We start from the raw sequence: 23,962 nt of genomic DNA on the forward strand, positions 1-23,962 counted from the left end.
AAAGTCTCGGCTGTTTGTATTACTACTGACACATCGTATTTTTCCACAGACAGAGCGGGAGGATCGATGAAGAGAGAGAGAAAGATAGATTAACAGAGATAGTGAATGCACAGTAGTTAGATAAGTGCAAGGAGAAGATTTAAATAAATGAGGAGGTACAGTACATGAGGAATGGAGAAAAGAGAAGAAAAAAGGAGAAAGAGAAAAACAAAATAGAAGACAAGACCATTGAATAGGAGAGAGAGAGAGAGAGAGAGAGAGAGAGAGAGAGAGAGAGAGAGAGAGAGAGAGAGAGGAGATAGGTGAAAGAAAGATATGGGACAGCGGAGGAGGAAGGAGAGATGAGAGAGGAGGAGGAAGAAGCAGAGAAGAGAGAGACGATGAGGAACGAGAGGAGAGAATAGGAGAAAAACGAGGTGAAAGGGGAGAGAAGGAGAAAGAGAAAAGAAAAGAGGAGAGAAAAGAAGAGAAGAAAAAGAGAAGAGAAGAGAGGAAGAGGAAAAAGAAAAGATGACAAATGAAGAAAGATAGATAGATAGATAGATAGATAGATAGATAGATAGATAGAGAGAGAGAGAGAGAGAGAGAGAGAGAGAGAGAGAGAAGAGAGAGAGAGAACGAGAGAGAGAGAGATGCTGCCCCAGAATTTATGTCAGTGACCTCCGCTGGGGTGAGTATTTAAGGATGTTAATATTTTGTGAAGATGTGACCCTTACTTGATTATCGAAATCAGTTGTACAATCAAAGACGTGTCCTGAAATTTGATGAAAACTATCTACCTATCTATCTATCCAATTTTTTTTAATCCACCCGTGTCTCTTATTCTATCTTACTATCTGTTGGATATAGCAGGTTCTCAATTTCCTTTTACCCATCCATCAGTGTCTATCTATCTACCTACTTATCTATTCAATTACCAGTTTCTTACAATCTTTTACAGTACCTCTCCATTTCTCCCATTTTAATTTGCCATTCTTTTTAAGCTGACGCGATTTTCTTCACTTAATTAAGGCTGGACTATTCTAATCTCATAGCTCATCTCCAACCCACGAGCCTTTCTATATAGTTACCTAAAGCATATTAATTTGTAAGGGAAGTTATCGCTTCATGTTCTCTTTCAATATTCTTTAAAGCTTTGGTTTTCTCTCTCCCACACTAGTTCTTTCTTTCTCTGTGTTAATATGGTTATATATCTACAGTATATGTCTATCTATCTGTTTATCTCAATGTGTAATATTTTAACTCTGTATATTCCTGTCTACCTATATATCTATGTACTCAAATAAATTTTTCGTCTCTACCTATGTACTTACCTCATTTCTTTTCTCTCTCTCTGTCTATCCAGCTACCCAACTTAATGCTTACCTCCGTCTGTCTGTCTGTCTATATATTCATCTGCTATCTACCTGTCAGTCCATCTACTGTACTATCTGTCTGTGTCGAATTACCTATCATTTTCCATCTCTTTATATCCATCAATCTAGCTATCAACATCTGTTTCCATATCTTTGTATCTGTTATCTATCTGCCATTTATCTATTTCCATCATCTTGCCTCCCTCATGCAATCTGTTCATTTCTTCTCCTTTCATTCACCACCCTAATGAAGCGCATACACACACCTACCTACTCTCTCTCTCTCTCTCTCTCTCTCTCTCTAATTCCTTATGAAGGTGCCTACTGCATTCCTAATCACACACACACACACACACACACACACACACACACACACACACCGTAGACTGTAGCACCAGTCGAGCAGGGCAGTACTCCCAAGGTGGATGGAAAGCTGAAGACAGGGAGAGCTGGAGCTCCCGTTTCATCAACCCTCGGGAATAGTTCCTGACCATCCCCCTTTGCTGAACTTTTTCAGTCTCGGTAACAGAGAGAGTAGGCCAGCATGCTTTCCAATACAAGTTCTTTATCAACACCATACTACATGCACTGTACACACTCTTCCTTTTCCAAAATTCAAAAATAAATCATGGCATCAGAACACCTAGACTCGGAGTCCCCAGGGAGGGGGAGACCATAAATGCCCCCACCTCCTGCCCCTCTCACGGCGACGACCCGAGCTGCCTGGAACCGCTGACTTACCTCTTCATTTCTGCAACATTCGCGGCCTTTCCTCTAACTTTCACTCTGTTGAGCACCACCTCTATTCCTGACTGAGACTCAGCTGTCTGATGCAACTGAGAGCAAACCCTTTTCTGTATCCTCCTACTTTCTCTATACTCATTTCAAAACCAAAGGTGGCTGTTGTGTATATATACGCAACGACTTATCTTACTCTCGTGTTCCTGAACTTGATTCTTCTGAATTCTGTACACTCTGGCTTCGGCTTTCTTTTCATTCCCTGACTAAATATATCTGCACTGTTTACTTATCCTCTAATTCTACTGACTATCAAAAACTCTTCAACTATCTTACTTCTTCGATGGAGCACATTCTATCCATTTCTCCTTTCTCTGGAATCTCCATTCCAGGAGATTTCAATGTTCACCACCACCTTTGGCTCTCCTCTCCTTTCACTGGTGAACAAGCCTACATCTTTTCTATCCTTAATGACCTAGAGCAGCTTGTGCAGCACCCTACCTGCATCCCAGACCGCCTTGGAGAGAGCTCCAACATACTTGATCTCTTCCTTACAACTAATCCTTCTGTTTACACTGTTAATTTTTCTCTCCATTGGGCTCCTCCGATCACAACCTTCTTACTTTAACCTGTCCTATCGCTCCGGTAAGGCTGGTGGTTCCTCCAAAGAAACGTCGTCTGTGGCACTTTGCAGCTGCAGATTGGGAGGCCATCAGTTAGTACGTCTTTGATTTTCCCTGGAATGATTATCACTTCCATGGCCAGGAGCCATCACAGCGTGCCTTGTGCATTACAGAGGTTATTCTCTCGGGCATGGAAGCATACATTCCTTTCTCATATCCTTTGACTAATGCGAGAAAACCTAGGTTTAATCACGCTTGTTCTAATGCTGTCCGCAACAAGGAGAGGGCCTATAAAAGGAACCACAGCCAACTCACCCCTGAATCACATCTTTTTTACGTTTTTGCCCGGAATCGTGCTATGTCTGTTCTTCGCACTCCTAAAATAATTTCATCTGTACTAAATGCTCTCAGCTCTCCAACTCGAATTCTTCCTGCTCCTTCTGGCACCTTGCCAAAAACCTTTCTAACAACTTTACCTCATCATCCTTCTCTCCTCTTTTCTGCTCAGATGGTTCTGTAGCTATTTCTTCTACTGATAAAGCAGATCTCTTTGCTCAGACTTTCTCCTCCAATTCCACCTTAGACGATTCCGGTGCTACTCCTCCATCACTTCCCTCCTCTGACTTCCTCATGGCTGAGATTAAAATTTCTTCAGTTGATGCATTTTCTGCCATCTCAGGCCTCAGTACTAAAAGGCATATGGGCCTGATGGAGTCCCTCCTGTTGTTCTCAAGAACTGTGCTTCTGTGCTTACACCCTGCCTAGGTAAACTCTTTCGCCTTTGTCTATCAACTTGTACCTTTCCTTCTTACTGGAAGTTTGCTCTCATTCAGCCAGTCCTAAAGAAGGGTGACCATTCCCAACCCTGTAACTACTGTCCAATTGCTTTAACATCCTGTGTAATATTATTGGCTTATATTTTACTTATAGTACCGGAAATACAATATTATTATTCTTGAATCTATTAGTAATATATTGTTATTTATTTAAAACACTTATACTTATGTTGCCAATTGAAAGCTCCTGTAACATTATTGGAACAAAATAGACTCTCTTGGAGATTGCCCACCAGCCGGCTTTTATTGTGGCCTTTTTGTTGTTTTCGTGTTCCTGCCGTATTTACGGACAATTATTACATGGTGTCAGGTGTGGGGTTTCCTCGAATGTCTCCCGAATAAGCTAATTATGACTGTATACCCGAAAGAAGAGGGTTTTCCGTGAAACAGCTGTAACAAGATAGCCAAGGCCTTCGTTGTCGTTGTTATTGTTAGCAAGTGAAGATGGCCGACCATAATCGCCTGCCGGGTCCTCTTTCTTTGGAAGGTAACTGTGCTGAGAACTGGAGGAGATTTATCCAGGAGTTCGAAATATACCTAATTAGCTCTGAAAAAGAAGGTAAGAAGAACGAAGTTAAGGTTGCATTACTCCTTCACTGTGGTGGTCGTGAGCTGCTGGACATCTACAACACACTTCCTGTGTCTGAAGAGGAAAAGAAAGACTACAAAAAGCTAGTGGCTAGTTTAAATTTGCACTTTGAACCAAAGAAGTATACCACAAATGAGAGATATTTGTTTAATACAAGGACACAACAGCCAGGTGAGAGTATTGATAGCTTCGTCACAGACCTAAGAAAGAAGGCCAAGAACTGTAACTATGGTACCCTGCATGACGAATTATTAAGAGACAGAGTTATTTGTGGTATAATTGATGATACTTTAAGGAGCAGACTTTTGAGAATTGATGATCCTAGTTTAGAAGAGGTTCTGAACCAGTGCCGAACCCATGAAGTTAGTGAGGAACACCTAAAGGAATTTAATGCAGCTTTCCAGTCCACTGTTAATGTTACAAGTAAAGCCACCAAGGCCAATGCAAGGAATACCAAGAGGAATGGAAGTGAACCCAACCCAATCGATGCACAAAGCTGCAAGTTCTGTGGATTCCAGCACGTATTCAATCGCTGATTCTGCCCTGCTGCTGATCAAGAATGTCACAAGTGCGGGCGACGGGGCCATTTCAAGATTAAATGCACCTCCCAAGGACAGCGCAAGGCCCGAAGTAAGTCCGTAAGGAACGCATGTGTGGAACAGGACTACTCTTCTGGGTCTGATGAGTATCAAGATAAGACAGTGGGTTATCTGTGTGCTGAGAGTAAATCCTCCAATATAAACTACTGTAAGTCTGGTAAGAAACATGATTTAATAGAACTTGAGTTTCCAGATCATCAATGTGAATTTAGGGCTTTGATTGACACTGGTGCTGAGGTTAGTGTGCTACCAAAGAAGATTTTTGATATGATGAAGCCCAAACCAACACTAGGTAAAACCAAGACTGTTCTTGTGTCTTTTACAGGAGATAAAGTTACTCCAGTTGGTAAAATTTGGATTGAATGCCTACATAATAGTCAAAGGTACAAACTTGTGTTTCATATTATTGATCTTGATTGTAAGCCTCTGCTAAGTAGGAATGCCTGTGAACTTCTTGGTGTTGTTAAATTTATGAAACAAGTAACGGCAAAGTCAACAGAATCTGCAATACCAGTGTCGATGAAGTCACTGATTTCAGAATATGCTGATGTTTTTCAAGGGTTAGGCTGCATTGATGGTAGAGTTCACCTAGAGGTGGATCCCAGTGTAAGCCCTGTAGTGCATCCTCCAAGGAAAGTACCTGTAGCACTTAGAACTAAACTGAAGGCAGAATTAGATGAAATGGAGAAAAATGGAGTAGTTGTAAAAGAAAGTACACCAACTGACTGGGTAAATAGTATGGTGATAGTTGAGAAAGGTGACAAACTCAGAGTGTGCATAGACCCTAGAGATCTCAATAAAGCTTTAAAGAGACAACATTATCCCCTTCCTACCATTGAAGAAATCTCCACTAGATTGTCTAATGCTAAAGTATTTTCTGTCCTTGATGCCACCAAAGGATTTTGGCAGTTAGAATTAGATGAAGCATCATCAAAACTTCTCACTTTCAACACATGCTTTGGTAGGTACAGGTATCTGCGCTTAGGTTTTGGTGTTAGTCCAGCTCCAGAAATCTATCAAAGGAGGATGCACGAGATGTTTGATGATTAAGAAGGTGTAGAGGTTATAATGGATGATATTTTAGTATATGGAAGGACGAGAAAGAACGGGATGAAAGACTGAAGACTGTGCTACAGAGATGTAGAGAAAGAAATTTGAAGCTAAACTCAAATAAACTGAAATTAAAGACAGATCAGGTAGAATATATAGGTCATGTTCTTACCCCTGATGGATTGAAGCCTGATCCTAGAAAGGTGGAGGTTATTACAAAATTTCCACCTCCTCAGGACAAAACTGAACTTCTCAGATTCATGGGTATGGTTAACTATTTAGCCAAGTTCATTCCTATGTTGTCAAACATAAATGAACCATTAAGAAGATTATTAGAGAAGGATGCTGACTTCCATTGGGGTGATGAACAAGTACAATGTTTTGAGAAATTAAAGAAACTAGTTAGTGAGGCTCCTGTTCTGAGATTTTATGATGTACGAAAACCTGTAACTCTAACTGTAGATTCGTCTGGATATGCAATAGGGGCCTGTATCTTGCAAGATGATAAACCAGTTGCTTATGCAGCTACCTCACTCACTATAACACAGCAAAATTATGCTCAAATTGAGAAAGAACTTCTGGCCATTGTATTTGGTGTAGAGAAATTTCACTCTTACATATATTGAAAATCAGATGTTATTGTCGAGTCAGACCACAGGCCATTGGAAACCATTTTTAAGAAGCCTCTCTCCTTAGCTCCTCCAAGGTTACAAAGAATGTTGCTCAGACTTCAGAAATATACTCTTGAGGTAAAGTACAAGAAAGGTAAAGAGATGTATGTAGCAGATGCTCTGAGTAGAGTCAACTGGTCTGAGGAACTTGATAAATCCTTTGATGAAGTTAATGTTAGTGTAGTTTCCACGGACTTGAATGTTGGTACTGGACTGGAAGTTGAGGTATTGAAACAGAAAACCAAGGATGACCCTACTCTGCAGATGCTAAAGGAATACACTCTTGAAGGATGGCCTGATAGTAAGAATCAAACCCCAGGAGAAATACATGCTTACTGGAACTTTAGAGAAGAGATAAGTTATTCCAATGGACTGTTAAGTAAGATGGATAGAGTAATTGTACCTAAAGAGCTGAGAAATAAAGTGATGAGGAATCTGCATAAGTCACATCAAGGTATTGAGAAAACTTTAAGATTAGCTAGGGACCTTGTATATTGGCCTGGAATGAATGGAGAAATGAAAGATCTGATTAGTTCTTGTGATACTTGTAATGCTTTCAATAACCAACAAGTGAAAGAACCATTGATGCCTCACCCAGTACCTGATTTACCTTGGCAAAAGTTAGGTGCTGACCTGTTTGAGCTAAATGGCAAATCATACCTAATCCTTGTTGATTACTACAGCAAGTTTGTGGAAGTTGATGAATTAGAAACAACCCATGCTAGTAGTGTAGTAAAATGCTGTAAGCGTCAGTTTGCGAGGCATGGTATACCTGAAACTATACACAGTGATAATGGACCTCAGTTTACTGCTAAAGAGTTTGAGCAATTCTGTAAATTTTATGGTATCCAACACACATCCTCTTCCCCTAGATATCCTCAAAGTAATGGACTAGCTGAGAGAAGTGTTCAGACTATAAAGAAACTTATGATGAAAGCATTACGGGATGGTGGTGATCTATATCAGAGTTTACTAGATTATAGAAATACTCCCATAGTTGGAGATGTCAGTCCTGCTCAGTTGTTGTTTGGCCGCAGAACCCGTACCACTCTCCCCACAGCTCCTGGATTGCTGAAACCAGAAACTCAAGACCATGTAATCATTAAAAGAATGTTAAGAGAATGCCAAGATAAACAGAAATTCTACTATGATCAGAATGCCAAACCTTTAATTGATTTGAAACAGGGGGATGTGGTTAGGATTAATGATGGTCAAAGTAAGGAATCTAAAAAGGGGATTGTGGTGGCTCCCAGGTCTTACTTGGTGAAGGACAACTTTGGTCAAATATACAGAAGGAATAGAAGGCATCTGATTAGAACCAAAGAGTCCCCTCCCCTATGTAAGAGTCATGAATTAGATAATGAAGTTAGTATTAGGCCTTCTACCTCTCAGAATTATAATCATGTATCGTTACCCAAGTCTAGAGTCCCTACACAGTCACATACTGTACCTGTAAGAACCCCTGGTTATCCTGAAATCCATGATTTGCCAACAGATGAAAATGTGACTATAACTAGGTCTGGAAGAGTTGTTCGTCCACCAAGTAAACTTGAGTTATAATATTGATATATTTAGTAATTTCACAAGCATCTTTTATTTATAAGGATATCTTTCCAATTTTACCATATTGAAGTTTTCTTTTAGTATAAAAAGGAAGATGTAATATTATTGGCTTATATTTTACTTATAGTACCGGAAATACAATAATATTATTCTTGAATCTATTAGTAATATATTGTTATTTATTTAAAACACTTATACTTATGTTGCCAACTGAAAGCTCCTGTAACATTATTGGAACAAAATAGACTCTCTTGGAGACTGCCCACCAGCAGGCTTTTATTGTGGCCTTTTTGTTGTTTTCGTGTTCCTGCCGTATTTACGGACAATTATTACATCCTGTATCTCAAAACTTTTCAAGTCAGTCCTTAACAAAAAAAAATTAAAGCATCTTTCCTGTCACAACCTTCTTTCTGATCGTCAGTATGGGTTCCGTTAGGGATGCTCCACTGGCGATCTTCTCACCTACCTTTCAGAATCCTGGTCATCCTCGTTTTGGAACTTTGGCGAAAGCTTTGCCATTGCACTTGACATCTCAAAGGCTTTCGATCGAGTCTGACATAAATCCTGAATTTCCAAACTGCCCTCCTACAGTTTCTATCCTTCTATCTGTGATTCATCTATAGCTTCCTTTCTGATTGTTGTATAGTCGCTGTTGTAGACGGACATCGCTCTTCTCCTAGATCTATCAACGGTGGCGTTCCTCAGGGCTCTGTCCTATCACCGACTCTCTTCCTTGTATTCATCAATGACCTACGATGTACATGTAACCCTATCCACTCATACGCTGATGACTTCACCCTTCACCTTTCCATTCAGTTCCCGCAACGTCCATCTCAGCAGTTACTTCAACAAACAAGGGATGAGGCTATGGCATACTTAATGTCTGACTTGGCTCGTTTCTCTGACTGGGGTAAAAATAATCTTGTTGTTTTTAATGCATCAAAAACTCAGTTCTTACACCTATTAACCCGACAAACCCTTCCACAGGTGTACCCACTAATGTTTAATATTTATTCAGCTTAATCCTACATCATCCTTCAATACACCTGGGGTTTCATTCACTCAGGACTTATCTTGAAAAGATCATATTTCATCTCTTGTAAAATCTACTTCTAAGAGATTGGGTGTGCTAAGCCGTCTCCATTCCTTCTTTACCCCTGCACAGTTGTTGACTCTATACGCGGGTTTCATCTGCCCCTGTGTGGAGAACAACTCTCATGTGTGGGGAGGCTCCTCACATACAGCTCTTCTCAAAAGGGTGGATTCAGAGGCTTTCCGTCTCATTAACTCTCCTCCGCTTACTGACTCCCTTCAACCTGTGTCTCTTTGCTGCAGTGTTGCATCTTTATCTCTTTTCTATTGCTACTTGAAAGGTCACTGCTCCTCTGAAATGTCTGCTTGCATTCGTCCATCTCTACAACGGGCGGGTAGCACACGTCTAGTAGCAAACTCTCATCCTTTTTCTGTCCAACTCTCTAATGCAAGAGTTAACCGTTACTCCGAGTCTTCATTTATGGAACAGGTCAACTCTGGAACTGTCTCCCTCTGTCTGTATTTCCTGCTTCCTATGATCTCCAGTCTTTCAGACGCAGTGTGTCCAGGCATCTCGAAATGATCAGATCTTGATATTGGCTCTGTTTTTCTCTTCGAGGGATCTGTTAATGCGGGCTAGTGGCCTTTGGTTCCTTCTTCGTAGAATAAAACACACACACACACACACACACACACACACACACACAGGCACACACACACACACACACACACACACACACACACACACCAAAGACTTTTATTGAAACTGTACCATCAAGGAGGAATTCGAGGCAAACTGTTTTGTTGGATGCAAGACTTCTTCATAAAAAGAGAAATGAGAACAGTACTAAGAGGAAACTACTCATCATGGAAAGAAGTGACTAGTGGAGTACCACAGGGTTCAGTGCTGGCACCAATCATGTTTTTAGTGTATATAAATGATATAAACAGTAACACTGGAAGTGAGAGCTATCTGAATATGTTTGCAGATGATGCAAAAATACAAAGGAGAATTACCAACACAGACTCTTGTAAAGAGCTACAAGAAGAATTAAATAAACTTCATGAATGGAGTAATACATGGCAGATGGAATTCAATGTGGACAAGTGTCATGTAATCAAGTTTGGTAAAAGTGGAAAAAGACCTGATTGGGATTATAAGTTAGGAAATAAAACCCTATACACATCAGAATGAGAGAAAGACCTAGGTGTGATCATCAATAACAGACTATCTCCGGCTGACCACATCAGCGAGAAGGTATGGAACATGTATACACTGCTTGCAAATATGAGAATAGCATTCACATACATAAATGAAGACATGCTAAGAAGGATAATAACATCATTCATTAGACCAACCCTGAAATATGCATCAGTAGTCTGGAGTCCTCTTCTCAAAAAGCACATAGACAAGATAGAAAAAGTTCAAAGGGCCGCTACAAGATGGATACCAAGCTTAAGGGACCTAAGCTACGAAGAAAGACTAAATAAACTGAATCTACCAACACTACAGGAGCGAAGGAAAAGAGGTGACATGATAATGCTATATAAGTGCATATCAGGGAAGGAGAAAATAGACATAAATGATTACTTAACATATGGAGAAGCATCAGCAAGAGGACACTGCAAAAAACTGCATAAGAAGAGAGGTGATAAAGACGTAAGGAAATTCAGTTTCCCAAACAGAGCAATTAATCAATGGAATGCACTACCGAATGAAATAGTGTGTGCCAAAACAATTCACAAATTTAAGGATATGTACGATAAATATGGTTTAAGACACGGGACAGTACGAGCTTGACTCATTCCTGTAAAGATACAATTAGGTAAGAACAATTAGGTAAGAACACACACACTCCTGCCATGCTACACATTTTACATTTTGTCATCATCATCATCATCATCATCATATCGACCTCCATTCCCACCCTAGTTTGAGGTAAGGAAACGAAACTCAAAGGATGAAACATTATGTTTGAATCTCTCTCTCTCTCTCTCAAGACGTGGCACACTTGGTACCAGATACATCACTGTCTGAGAGAGAGAGAGAGAGAGAGAGAGAGAGAGAGAGAGAGAGAGAGAGAAAGAGAGAGAGAGTAGAGTGGAAGGCATTGTAAGAGGAGAAGGAGGGGAGGAGAGAGGGAGAAAGAGGAGGGTGAGAGAGGGAGAGGAAGAGAACGAAAAGAGATGTGACGAAAGGAGAGAGAGAGAGAGAGAGAGAGAGAGAGAGAGAGAGAGAGAGAGAGAGAGAGAGAGAGAGAGAGGAAACGAGGGAAGAGATTAGAGTGGAAAGGAGAAATGAAGAGACGTAGAGAGAGAGGAATGGGAAGTGTGTGTGTGTGTGTGTGTGTGTGTGTGTGTGTGTGTGTGTGTGTGTATGTGTGTGTGTGTGTCAGGAGTCAGTATTAGCTCAAAACCCCAAACACACACTTAGAAATAAAGTCAGGCTAAGCGGATCTCATTCCTCTCTCCTGGTAGTGAAAAATTTGGATCTACAGAATATGTGAAAAGGAATATATATATATATATATATATATATATATATATTATTTATTTATACGTGAGTTGTGGGTGTTTGTGAGTGCATATGGGCCTAGTAGTGAAGGGGATGAGGAAGAGAGGGAGTCTTTCTTGATTGTTGTTGATGAGTGTCTGCAGAGTTTTGGAGCGAATGTGAATGTGGTAATGATGGGAGGTCTGAGTGCTAGAGTGGGAAATGTAGCAGTTGAAGGTGTAGTTGGTATGCATGGTGTGCCTGGAAGAAATGAAAAGGGGGAACGAATGATAGGGATGTGCGTTGAGCGAGAGATGGTGATTGGAAATACGCTGTTCGAGAAGAAAGATATTTATAAGAATACATGGATGAGACAGGAGGGTGGAATGGTTGTGGATAAAGCATTGATGGAGTATGTGGTTGTGTCTAGGAATGCAATAGGAAGATTGTTGGATGTGAGAGTTCTGAGAGGGGAGGGTGGAGGTATGCCTGACCACTACCTGGTGGAAGGAAAGTTAAGAGTAGGTAAGAGATGGGTGAGAGCTAGGAGGGTTAAGTGTGGCAGGGACGTTTTGAAAGTGAGTGAGTTGGATAAAAGTGAGAAAATGATAGAGTATCAGGAGAAATTGAAAGATGAGTGGAACGCAGTGAAAGATCAGGAAAATGGCAGTGTGGAGGAGGAATGGAAATTGTTTAAAAGTGCTGTGGTGGGGCATGCAGAAGAGGTATGTGGTGTGAGACGTGTGGGTGTTGGTGTAAGAAAAGGAAGTGAATGGTGGTGCGAGGAAGTAAGTATGGCTGTGGCTGAGAAGAGACGTGCATATGAAGTGTGGCTGCAGAGGAAGGATGAGGTGTCATATGAGAGGTATCAGGAAAAGAGGAATAGGGCGAGAAGGGCTGTGCTTGATGCTAAAGTGGCAGCAGATGAGAGGTGGGGTAGGCGGCTGACTGAGAATTTTCAACAGAATAAGAAAATGTTCTGGAAGGAGGTTAAAAGGGTGCAAAAGGGAGAGTCTGGGAAGGAAGAGTGAGTAAAAGCAGAGGATGGAAGGATGTTAATTGAGATGGATGAAGTAAGGAAGAGATGGGCAGAGTATTTTGATAGATTGTTAAATGTAGAGGAGGAAAGGGTGGCTGAGATTGTGGAGGATGGAAGGGGGCAAGGAATAAATGTCTTGGGAGAGTTGAATGATTCTTTGATCACGAAGGAGGAAGTGGAGAAGGCAGTAAAGGAGATGAAAACAGGGAAAGCTGCAGGTATGGATGAGCGTGCTGTGGAATGCCTGAAGGGTGGTGGAGTGACTATTGTTGACTGGTTAGTAAGATTGCTGAATGTGTGCTTTGTGAAAGGTATGGTGCCAATTGACTAGGCAAGTGCTTGTGTGGTCCCGTTGTATAAAGGCAAGGGTGATAAGTATGAATGTACTAGCTTTAGGGGTATAAGTCTGTTGAGTGTTGTAGGTAAGGTGTATGGTAGAGTGTTAATTATAAGAGTTAGAGAGGGTATAGAGGGAGTGATTGGTGATGAGCAGTGTGGCTTTAGGAGAGGGAGGGGATGCGTGGATCAGGTGTTTGCTGTGAGACAAGTGTATGAAAAGTATTTAGCGAAAGGCAAGGATGTGTTTTGGGTATTCATGGATTTAGAGAAAGCGAATGATAGAATTGATAGGGAGGCTTAGTGGACTGTTTTAAGATTGTATGGACTTGATGGTAGGTTACTAAAAGGGGTGAAAAGTTTATGTAAACAGTAGAGCGTGTGTAAGAGCGGGAAATGCTGTGAGTGATTGGTTTCCCGTGAGAGTGAGGCTGCGACAGGGATGTGTGATGTCCCCTTGGTTGTTTAATATTTATATGGTTGGTGTTGTAAGGGAGGTGAATGCAAGAGTTTCAGGTGGAGGTCTGAGTCTGGTGAATGTTGGTGGTGGAGAGTGGAATCTGAAGCAGCTGCTGTTTGCAGATGATACTGCACTGGTGGCTGATTCAGAGGAGAGACTGAGACAGTTGGTAGAGGAGTTTGGAAGGGTGTGTGAAAGGAGGAAATTGAAAGTAAATGAGAATAAGAGTATCGTGATGAAGTGTACGAGGTTGGTAGATGGTAGGGGGATTAATGTAATTTTGAATGGTGAGTTGCTTGAGGAGGTAGAGTGTTTTTAATATTTAGGGTCACATGTTGCTGTGGATGGAAGAATAGATGTAGAAGTAAAGTTTAGAATGAATGAAGTAGGAAAGGTGCTGGGAGGAATGAAAAAAGTGTTTAGATGTCGTTCACTTAGAATGGACGTAAAGAGAAGGTTGTATGAGGGTGTTGTGGTACCGACTGCATTATATGGGGCCGAAACATGGAATATGGGTACAGCTGAGAGGAAAAGTTTGTAATGGAGTTGAGGTGTCTCAGGAGTATGTGTGGAGTGACGCGTATGGATGGAGTGACGCGTATGGATCGAGTGCGAAATGATGAAGTGCGAAGGAGAACTGAAGTTGTTCGGAAGACGGCTGGTAGAGGTGAGGAGAGGGTGTTGCAATGGTTTGGGCATATGGAGAGAATGGATAATGAGCGATTGGTGAAAAAGATAACTAGATCTGATGTGAGAGGTGTAAGGCTGAGAGGGAGACCACGAATAAGATGGATGGACAGTGTGAAGAGAGTGCTGGATGCGAGAGGGATGTCTGTTGAGCAAGGAAGAGTGGCTGTGCATGACAGAAATAAATGGAGAGAAATTGTGATTGAATAAATGATGACGCAGCCCTGAGGGGATATTCTCCTGCATTTGGTCTGATCAGCAAGTCAGGTCAGGTGTGGGTAAGGGGATGGGTCTATTATGATGTGGCAGGGGTAAACCAACTCTGCTGTCAGGTCCTGCTGTGGATGTCACTGATTGCACTGCGCAGTTGACCCTTCTGCGGTGTGGTGCAGTGAGCTTCTGTCCCTTCTCCCCTTTGGGGCTAAGATGCGAATGAATGTGTTTGAATGGATGAGTAAATGGGGAGTGCGTCGTCCTGTCTCGGCTACCCCCCTTTACTTGGGGGAAGCAGCCTAGGTATATATATATATATATATATATATATATATATATATATATATATATATTGTTACATACCCTATGATTTCATCATCCTTTGTGTAATTCTAACGTACAGTATGCTGCATGTTTGATCACGAGCGTGTTCTACCTCACTCCCCCCTTCTACCCTTATAGTAGAGTAAGTCATTCTTTCTGTTGTTCAGAGCAGGATTGTCAACTCTTTGTCCCCTATGGCTTCATTTGCGCGTCCTTCTTACAAGTTGTATCAAGCTCTGCCGGCCCCTATATAATGAGCTCGGTCTCTGCATTAATTGCCACTTAGATCTACTCCTCATTTTGTTCACATCTCTGTCCTCCCCTGTACAGTTGTTATTATTGTGAGTGCTCAGGAAGTCTCCAGCCATCTAGCAGCTGTGTAATTTGAGTATAAGTGTTGTTGCATTTTTTCTTGTACTGTATAGCATAAGGTGTTAATTCGTAGGCCTGGTGAGGTTTTTGTGATTCATGTAGGGTTCATATTGTCAGGAATTATTAATAATATTTTGTATCTGTAATAATATATCTTGCATTCACTGAGCATTATCCGGTTTTCTCATTTTATCAGGGTTGACTTAGATAAATTTACACTTGCTAATTTCGTGTTAATAGAGGCTATTGCAGTTAACCATATATTTAACCTGTTTTTGCCATTACATTAGCCTTATGAGTCCTGAATGTTTTGTTGTTAGTTTGAGCATTAAACTTTAACTTGTAATTTTACCTAACTCTTTTGTTTTGAACCTGGAACTTTACGGGACAGTAGTGATTTTTAGTATTCTCACTTAAAGTGTTCATTATCTCTCTTTGTTCCATAACATAATTTTGGCGACCTCTTATCAGGATATTCAGGATATTATCATAAGGATATTGCTTGACATTTTGTGGCTGTGATTTATTCATGATGTCTACTATTACTACTTTTGATGAAGCCAAAGATTTTTTGTCAAAATGTGCAAACAGTGTGTGATGTAGAAAACAGAACAAAGAATGAACTTAAGCTTGTTGCTCAACAATTGGGAATTGCTGTTCTCTCTCATCATTCTAAAGATCAAATTGTTGACATGATTAATGCAAGCTTGTTTAATGTAACTCCTCCAAATGAGCAAACGCAGATTGAAATAGCTAAGTTACAGCTAGCCCTGCAGGAGGCTCGTGCTAAGGAGGCTGAATTTCAGGCAAATGCTAAGGAGGCTGAATCTCAGGCTCGTATTCAGGAGGCACAGGTACAGGCTCAGGCACAAATTGAACTTGCTAGGATTCAGGCGGACCATGAGTATCGCATGAAACAATGTGGAACTGGATCATCTAGCTCTGATGATTTTGATGTGGCTAAAAATGTTAAACTTGTCCCTCCTTTTAATTAATCTGATTTAACAAAGTATTTTCAGTTGTTTGAGAGGGTAGCTACAGGTTTTAATTGGCCCAAAAGGTATTGGCCAGTACTCCTTCAAACTGTTCTCACCGGTAAAGCTCAAGTAACTTATGCATCTTTGCCTCAGGATCAATCTGATAATTATGATGTAGTTAAGAGCTTGATTCTTTAGGCCTATGAGCTTGTTCCTGAAGCCTATAGAGTAAAATTTAGGACAACTTACAAGCAAGATAAGCAATCCCATGTTGAGTATGCAAAAATCAAAGAAGATCTGTTAGAGCAGTGGTTAAATTCTAAGGATGTGGATTCTGATTTTGGTAAATTTAAGCAGATGATTTTGCTGGAGGACTTCAAAAGGTGTATTAATAAAGATGTAAGCCTATATCTTGATGAGAAAAGAATAGATAATTTGTCTGATGCTGCAGTTTTAGCTGATGAATATGTTCTCACTCACAAGAGATATTCTAAAGAAAAAAGGACAGCTGAGAGTAAGTACGTTGCCTCTACTCAGAGTACAGGTAACAGGAAAGAGAATAAAGATGATGTTTCTCAGGAAGTAAATACCAGCTTCACCTCTAGATTTCAGAAAAGTAAATGTACTTATTGTAGTAAGCTTGGTCATACTACGGAGAAATGTTTCAGGGGACAGCGTGATGTGAACAAAAAGGAGTCTTTATATATTCAGTCAATTGGTCTAGTGTCCACCCTTGAGAGTTCCCAGAATTCTTTAACTGAGTTAACTGAACCTGCTTTGAGGGGTAAATTAAATCCTCATGATGAAGCTCCTCTTTTGAGCAGTAACGTGGGTAACACTCTCAAGAGTTCATGTGCTAATTTCCTGTCTGATGGTTTTGTCAGTCCTCTGAACAGTAATAACTGGAAATCAGTTAAAATATATCGTGATACAGGTGCTTGCCAATCCCTTATGCTGACCAGTGTTCTAGGCTCTAATGTTAATTCCTCTGATGAAACTGTAATCTTACAAGGTGTAGGGAATAATTACTTCTCTGTCCCTCTGAGCAGAGTGAATTTAGAGTCTGGTTTTGTTAATTGTTCCATTATGGTTGGGTTGGTTTAGACACTCCCAATGTCAGGTGTAACTTTCTTACTTGGAAATGATTTTGGTGGAAGTCAAGTGTGTCCAGCTCCTCAGTTGTCTAGTGAGCCGGTGGCTGCGGCACAGGATTGTGATGTCCCTGATGTGTTCTCTGCATGTGCTGTCACTAGGGCTAAGTCTAAAGTTACTGGTGACTTAGAGGATAATGATGATGATGATGTTATCCTAGCTGACACTTTTCTTGCTAATTTGGACCGCTCACCAGATGAGGCAGTACCCCGTAGTGTTGATAATTTGTCTCGTCAAGAGTTGGTTGAGTTGCAGGTTGCTGACCCTGAGTTGAAAGGTCTAGCTAACTCTGCTTGCAGTGAGGAAGAGTCAGCTGGTGCTTCTACTTGTTATTATATAAAGTCAGGAGTACTTATGAGGAAGTGGAGACCCCCAACAGCATCAGCCAACTGTGAATGGGAGGTTGTACATCAAGTTGTCATCCCTCGTGTTTGTAGGCAGGATATCATTAGAGTGGCTCATGATTCCAGTTTGGCAGGACACCTTGGAGTGAGGAAGACTGTGGCACGCATTTTGAAACACTTCTACTGGCCAGATATCTTCAGGGATGTTTCCTGGTATTGTAAGTCTTGTCACACCTGTCAAGTTGTGGGGAAGTGTAATCAGACCGAAAAGGTTGCACCTCTAGTTCCCATTCCTCCTTTTGAGGCGCCATTCACCCGTGTGTTGGTGAATATGGTGGGCCCTCTTCCTAAGACTTCTTCAGGATTATCTTATGTGTTGACCCTGATTGATATGGCTACTCGTTATCCTGAAGCCATTCCACTTAGAAATATCTCAGCAAAGAACGTGGTTAAGGAAATGCCAAGGTTCTTCACAAAGTTTGGTCTACCCAAGGAGGTACAGTCAGACCGGGGAAGTAATTTCATGTCAAATGTTTTCAAGCAGTCTCTGAAAGAGTTGGGCATCACCCAGATCACGTCTTCAGCTTACCATGGCCAAACCCAAGGAGCGTTGGAGAGATATCATCAAACACTCAAACCGATGCTCAGGAAATACTGTTGGAACATCAGAAAGACTCGGATAAAGGTCTTCCATTCGTTGTATTTGCGACAAGAGAATCTCCAAATGAATCACTGGGCTTCTCACCGTTTGAACTACTGTTTGGCCATGAAGTAAGAGGACCCCTTAAGCTACTCAAGGAATGCTGGCTGTCGGAGGAAGATGACGTCAACCTGCTGGAGTATGTGATGAAGTTCAAAGAATGGCTGTCCACTGCTTTACAGCTGGCGAGAGAGAATTTAGGAGCTGCTCAGGAGAAGATGAAAACTTGGTATGATAAGAAGTCCAGGTTACGCCACTTTCAGCCAGGAGATCAGGTGTTGATTCTGCTACCGGTGCATGGGCAACCTCTCCAAGCCAAGTTTAGTGGTCCTAATTTCGTGGAGAAAAAATTCAGTTATGTCAACTATGTCATTTGCCACACCAGATCGTAGAAAGAACAAGCAACTTTGTCACATCAGCATGCTAAAGTTATATCACAGGCTGGACGAAAATAATCCAGTCTGCACTGTAGCTGTTCCACCCGAGTCTGCAAGTGAAGCTCTCCCATGCAGCATGAGCCTGAGTGATAGTTTGGGGAAGAATCCTGATATCATGAATGATCTCCAGACTAAGCTTTCTCATCTAGCTCCCAAGGAGAGGCAGGAGTTTTCGGCATTACTGCAGGAGTACCCGCAAGTGTTCCGTGCCACTCCAGGAAGAACCACTGTGTTGATGCATGATGTCGATGTTGGAAACGCAAAGCCAATTAAACTGCCTCCTTACCGTGTGAACCCAGTGAAAGTTCCTCTCATCCAGAAGGAGCTTGGCTACCTGTTGGACCACAAGATGATTGAGCCCTGTCAGAGCGAGTGGAGTTCTCCTGTCACTCTAGTCCCTAAGCCAGGTGGGTCACAGTGGCTTTGCATCGACTACAGACGTGTTAATCAGATAACCAAAACAGACACTTACCCTCTCCCTCGCGTGGAAGATTGCACAGACAAGATTGGAAAAGCTAGGTACATAAGTAAGTTTGATCTGTTAAAGGGATACTGGCAAGTACCTATGACTGAACGTGCCAGGGAGATCTCATGTTTTGTAACACTAGGAAAGACTTTTGCATGTTCTGTAATGCCATATGGTATGAAGAATGCACCAGCCACATTTTAGAAGCTCATGAATGTTGTAACAGAGGGTTTGGCAGGGTGTGTTGTTTATATTGATGATGTATTAATCTTCAGTGACAACTGGAAAGATCACCTATGCCATGTCAGTAAATTTCTTGAGCGTTTGGTTCAGGCTAATCTTGTAGCTAATTTATCGAAGTGTGAATTTGGTCAAGCTAAAGTTCAGTACCTTGGGTACGTAATTGGTGATGGACATGTTGCACCACCAGGAGCTAAGGTTCAGGTTATAAGTGATCTTCCCAGACCTAAAAGTAGGAAAGAGCTACAAAGATTTTTGGGAATGGTAGGTTATTACAGGAGATTTGTTCTTAACTTTTCAATTCTTGTATCACCACTTACAGACTTACTGAAAAAGGGAGTTAAATTTGTCTGGACCGATAATAGTGAATCCTCTTTCAGTAAACTTAAAGCTATCCTATTAAGTCAGCCAGTGCTCGCTACTCCAAATTTTGCTAAGCCTTTTAAGATGGCTGTTGATGCAAGTGATACAGGAGCTGGGGCTGTTTTGCTGCAAGAGGATGACCAGAGTATTGAACACCCTGTATCTTATTACAGTAAGAAGTTCACTCCACCTTAAAAGAACTACTCAACTATTGAGAAAGAGCTTTTGGCCTTGATTTTGGGTTTACAGCATTTTTCATTTTATTTGTGTTCTGGTTTTGACCCCATAGTCATTTATACCGATCATAACCCACTGAAATTACTTAGTAAGTTTAAAGATAAAAATCAGAGATTGACAAGATGGAGTCTACTTCTTCAGGAGTATTCATTAGACATACATGTCAAGGGGAAAGAAAATGTTATTGCAGATTGCTTATCTAGAGTTTAGCCAGATTCTTTTAGAGTAATAAGAAATTTCCTTTGTAAATTTCTTTTTCTTTGTGGGGAGGTGTTACATAGCCTATGATTTCATCATCCTTTGTGTAATTCTAACGTACAGTATACTGCATGTTTGATCACGAGCGTGTTCTACCTCATTCCCCCCTTCTACCCTTATAGTAGAGTAAGTCGTCCTTTCTGTTGTTCAGAGCAGGATTGTCAACTCTTTGTCCCCTATGGCTTCATTTGTGCGTCCTTCTTACAAGTTGTATCAAGCTCTGCTGGCCCCTATATAATGAGCTCAGTCTCTGCATTAATTGCCACTTAGATCTACTCCTCATTTTGTTCACATCTCTGTCCTCCCCTGTACAGTTGTTATTATTGTGAGTGTTCAGGAAGTCTCCAGCCATCTAGCAGCTGTGTAATTTGAGTATAAGTGTTATTGCATTTTTTCTTGTACTGTATAGTGTAAGATGTTAATTCGTAGGCCTGGTGAGGTTTTTGTGATTCATGTAGGGTTCATATTGTCAGGAATTATTAATAATATTTTGTATCTGTAATAATATATCTTGCATTCACTGACCATTATCCGGTTTTCTCATTTTATCAGGGTTGACTTAGATAAATTTACACTTGCTAATTTCGTGTTAATAGAGGCTATTGCAGTTAACCATATATTTAACCTGTTTTTGCCATTACATTATCCTTATGAGTCCTGAATGTTTTGTTGTTAGTTTGAGCATTAAACTTTAACTTGTAATTTTACCTAACTCTTTTGTTTTGAACCTGGAACTTTACGGGACAGTAGAGATTTTTAGTATTCTCGCTTAAAGTGTTCATTATCTCTCTCTGTTCCGTAACAATATATATATATATATATATATATATATATATATATATATATATATATATATATATATATATATATATATATTTATATAATTATATGTTTAAACACACGCTTACCATGTCTGCTGACTTTGTTGTGTGGACTGTGAAGATTCCAAATCATCGGAGTTTTCGTCACCCACTGACCACTGAATTATTCCAGGATAATGGTAAGTAAGGTACACATATTAAAAGAAGTCACCTTTTATTCACGCAATAAAACTTAAAGAGTATCATAGTTAAAACTGTAGTTGTGTCCGATTCTTCTCTCCGAGAAGAACAACGAAACCGAGTTTAACCGACCCAAAAGTAAACAAACGGCCTAGTTAGACAACCACACTGTTTTCCGTGGTATTCTGAATATTTTATTGCCTTGTATATATAGATATATCTTCGTGTGCTGCTGCAGCCCCGTGTCTTAGAACGCAGAGTGATTTTTAAGGTAATTTTTGTGGAAAAAAATTGCGACCTATGACACGGGAAGTACGGTATATATATATATATGTGTGTGTGTGTGTGTGTGTGTGTGAGAGAGAGAGAGAGAGAGAGAGAGAGAGAGAGAGAGAGAGAGAGAGAGACCACTACCCTCATTAGCTCACCCAGTAAATTATACTCATAACTAAACAGAGAAACGATAAAGCGAACATCACGCCCCGGCAAGCCACTGTATTCCTGCAGGCATTTCCACATGATTAGATGAGATTGGAAATTAGGAGGGAGGCAGCCGCGTTGAGCAGTCCGGGACCAACTCTCTCCTGATATTTCACCTAATCTCCTCTCCTAATATATTTCACCTATTCTCCTCTGCTGGCTAATGTGCATAGGCTGAGAAGGGACACGAGAGTTTCTTCTCATCTACTTGCCATTTTCTTCTGCTAGCTAATGTTCCTTAGCTGAGATTGAATTTGTATGTTTCTTCGCGTTAATATTTCACATCATCTACTTTTTACTTTCCTTTGCTGGATAATATTCCTAAGATGAGAGGAGCTTGATGCGTTTCTCTGCCTCTGGATTTCATCTCTTCAAATTTGTACTTTTTTTTTTTCTGTTGCTTAATAGCTCTAAGTTAAGACGGGCTTCGTAAGTATCTCTCCTGTAATACTTTATCGCTACTTCTCATATTTTTCTGCTGGCTGCTATTCCTAAACTAAGAAAGGCTTGGTATGTGTTTCTGTCCTAATGTTTCTCCTTTTCTACTTCTCACGTCATCATTCATCTCCTGGCAAATATTCCTAGGCTGTGAAATGTTTGGTATGTTTCTTTGCCCTAACATCACCCCTTTTGTGCTTTTATACTCATCTACTGGCTAATAATCATAAGAGGTCAGGGTTTTGATATGTTTCTGTGCCCAGTCATTTATTTCTGCTTCTCATATTTCTCTGCTGTCTAACAGTCTAAAGCTGGGAGGGCCTTGGCACATTTCTCTGTTCATATACAGTATTATGCTTTCTGTTACAAAGGGTCAAGGAGTAAAGTGGCAAACATATCCAAACTGTGGAGCAGACGCAGAGGAATAATAGGATAACATTACACCTGTCTGCACTATATGAGATGAATGGAAATTGGAATCCTGTTTAGGGGAGGAGCTAACAATGCAACTGGAATTTAAGCTGGGAATATTTTCTTCTAATAATGCCAGGGTTTGTTGGATTTTTATTAGAGCCAAGCTGATGTGGAGCGGATGGTATACACAGGTACGTAGAATCACAGCACGTATATACATACACTGACCTAATGGACATATGGATACCGTAACATAGATTCCATTCACAGGTACAGTAGATAGACACATATAAGTATATACACACAGATACAGCACGTGTACCGTGCATACAGTCATACATACAACACTCGAAGTTAGTCACTTTAAATCACACACACACACACACACACACACACACACACACACACACACACACACACACACACACACAAGCAAATTTGAAAAAGAAAAGGGATAAAGGTAGAAAGCAAGATGATGATTTCTACCAAGAACTGGTTGAAGTGGAGGCGCACAATAGACTGGTTGAACGTGTACACAAACTAGAAATGGCTTTCAAAAATGAAATTGATGAAATAAAGAAGCAGATGCACTTGCAAAAGGAAGAAATAGAAAAACTAGGAAGGGAGGCCAACAAGAAAGACACAACCATCAGTGAACTAACAGTGGAATTGAGTACACTTAGGAAGAAAATGAGTGAAATGGCAAGTCAGTCACGAGAGTGTTATGGAAGGGTTCAAAAATGATACAGAGATAATTAGGCAAGTAAGCAGTCTGACAGAGCAAAGCAGTGATATTGAGAAGATAACACAGGTGAATGAAGCTGTGCAAAGCTACAAAAATGATGTGGAAACCACGTATGCTGAAATGGTGAAAGTAAAGAAAGACTTAGAAACAAGGGTGGAGAAAAAAACATTAAAACAGGAAGTGAAAAGAATAATCCAAAACAATCCAACGTTAGTCAGAGATTCAGTAGATATAAACAAATCTATAGTAATCACTGGTATAGAAAAGGAAGAAGTAAAAAACAAGATCACAAGAGACAAAAAGGAGATGGCAAATGTAATGAGCTTACAGAAAGAAGTATCAGAGGAAATCTGTAGTAAAGACATAGAGGAACACAAAAGGTTAGGGAAATACGAGAAAAGCAAGAAGTACATCCCACAGCACAAAGAAGCAGATAAGAAAATACAGAAATGGTTCAATACAGAATGTAAAAAATCAAAAGAAAGAAGAGATTTGTTGTGGAATAGATACAGAAGACACAATAGTGAAAGGGCGTATAATAATTACAAACAGGCAAGAAACGATTATACAAGAATAAGGAGGGAAGCCCAAAAACAGTTTGAGGAGGATATAATAAATAAAAGTAGTGATCAACCAAAGCTGTTTTACAGCTACATCAGAAGCAAAACCAAAGTAAAAGATATAATACAATCCATTACGGACGAGGAAATCACTTATAGGCAAGAGAAA

General features: G+C 40.5%; 1 protein-coding gene across 1 annotated transcript in view; it reads left to right on the plus strand.

Annotated features, from left to right (window-relative positions):
- Positions 1 to 3,996: 3,996 nt before the first annotated feature.
- The window catches only part of LOC145416058 (uncharacterized), a 73,623-nt gene continuing 53,657 nt past the window's right edge, over positions 3,997 to 23,962 (plus strand). Inside the window, exons 1-4 of the mRNA XM_080285156.1 lie at positions 3,997 to 4,662; positions 4,804 to 5,701; positions 6,487 to 6,762; positions 7,459 to 7,677. Of these exons, the coding sequence (XP_080141282.1) occupies positions 3,997 to 4,662; positions 4,804 to 5,701; positions 6,487 to 6,762; positions 7,459 to 7,677 (2,059 nt within the window). The remainder of the gene's footprint in view (positions 4,663 to 4,803; positions 5,702 to 6,486; positions 6,763 to 7,458; positions 7,678 to 23,962) is intronic.

Source organism: Coenobita brevimanus, chromosome 104 (assembly GCF_032717465.1).
Source record: "Coenobita brevimanus isolate Jiangsu-jjx chromosome 104, ASM3271746v2, whole genome shotgun sequence".
Lineage (NCBI taxonomy): Eukaryota > Metazoa > Arthropoda > Malacostraca > Decapoda > Coenobitidae > Coenobita > Coenobita brevimanus.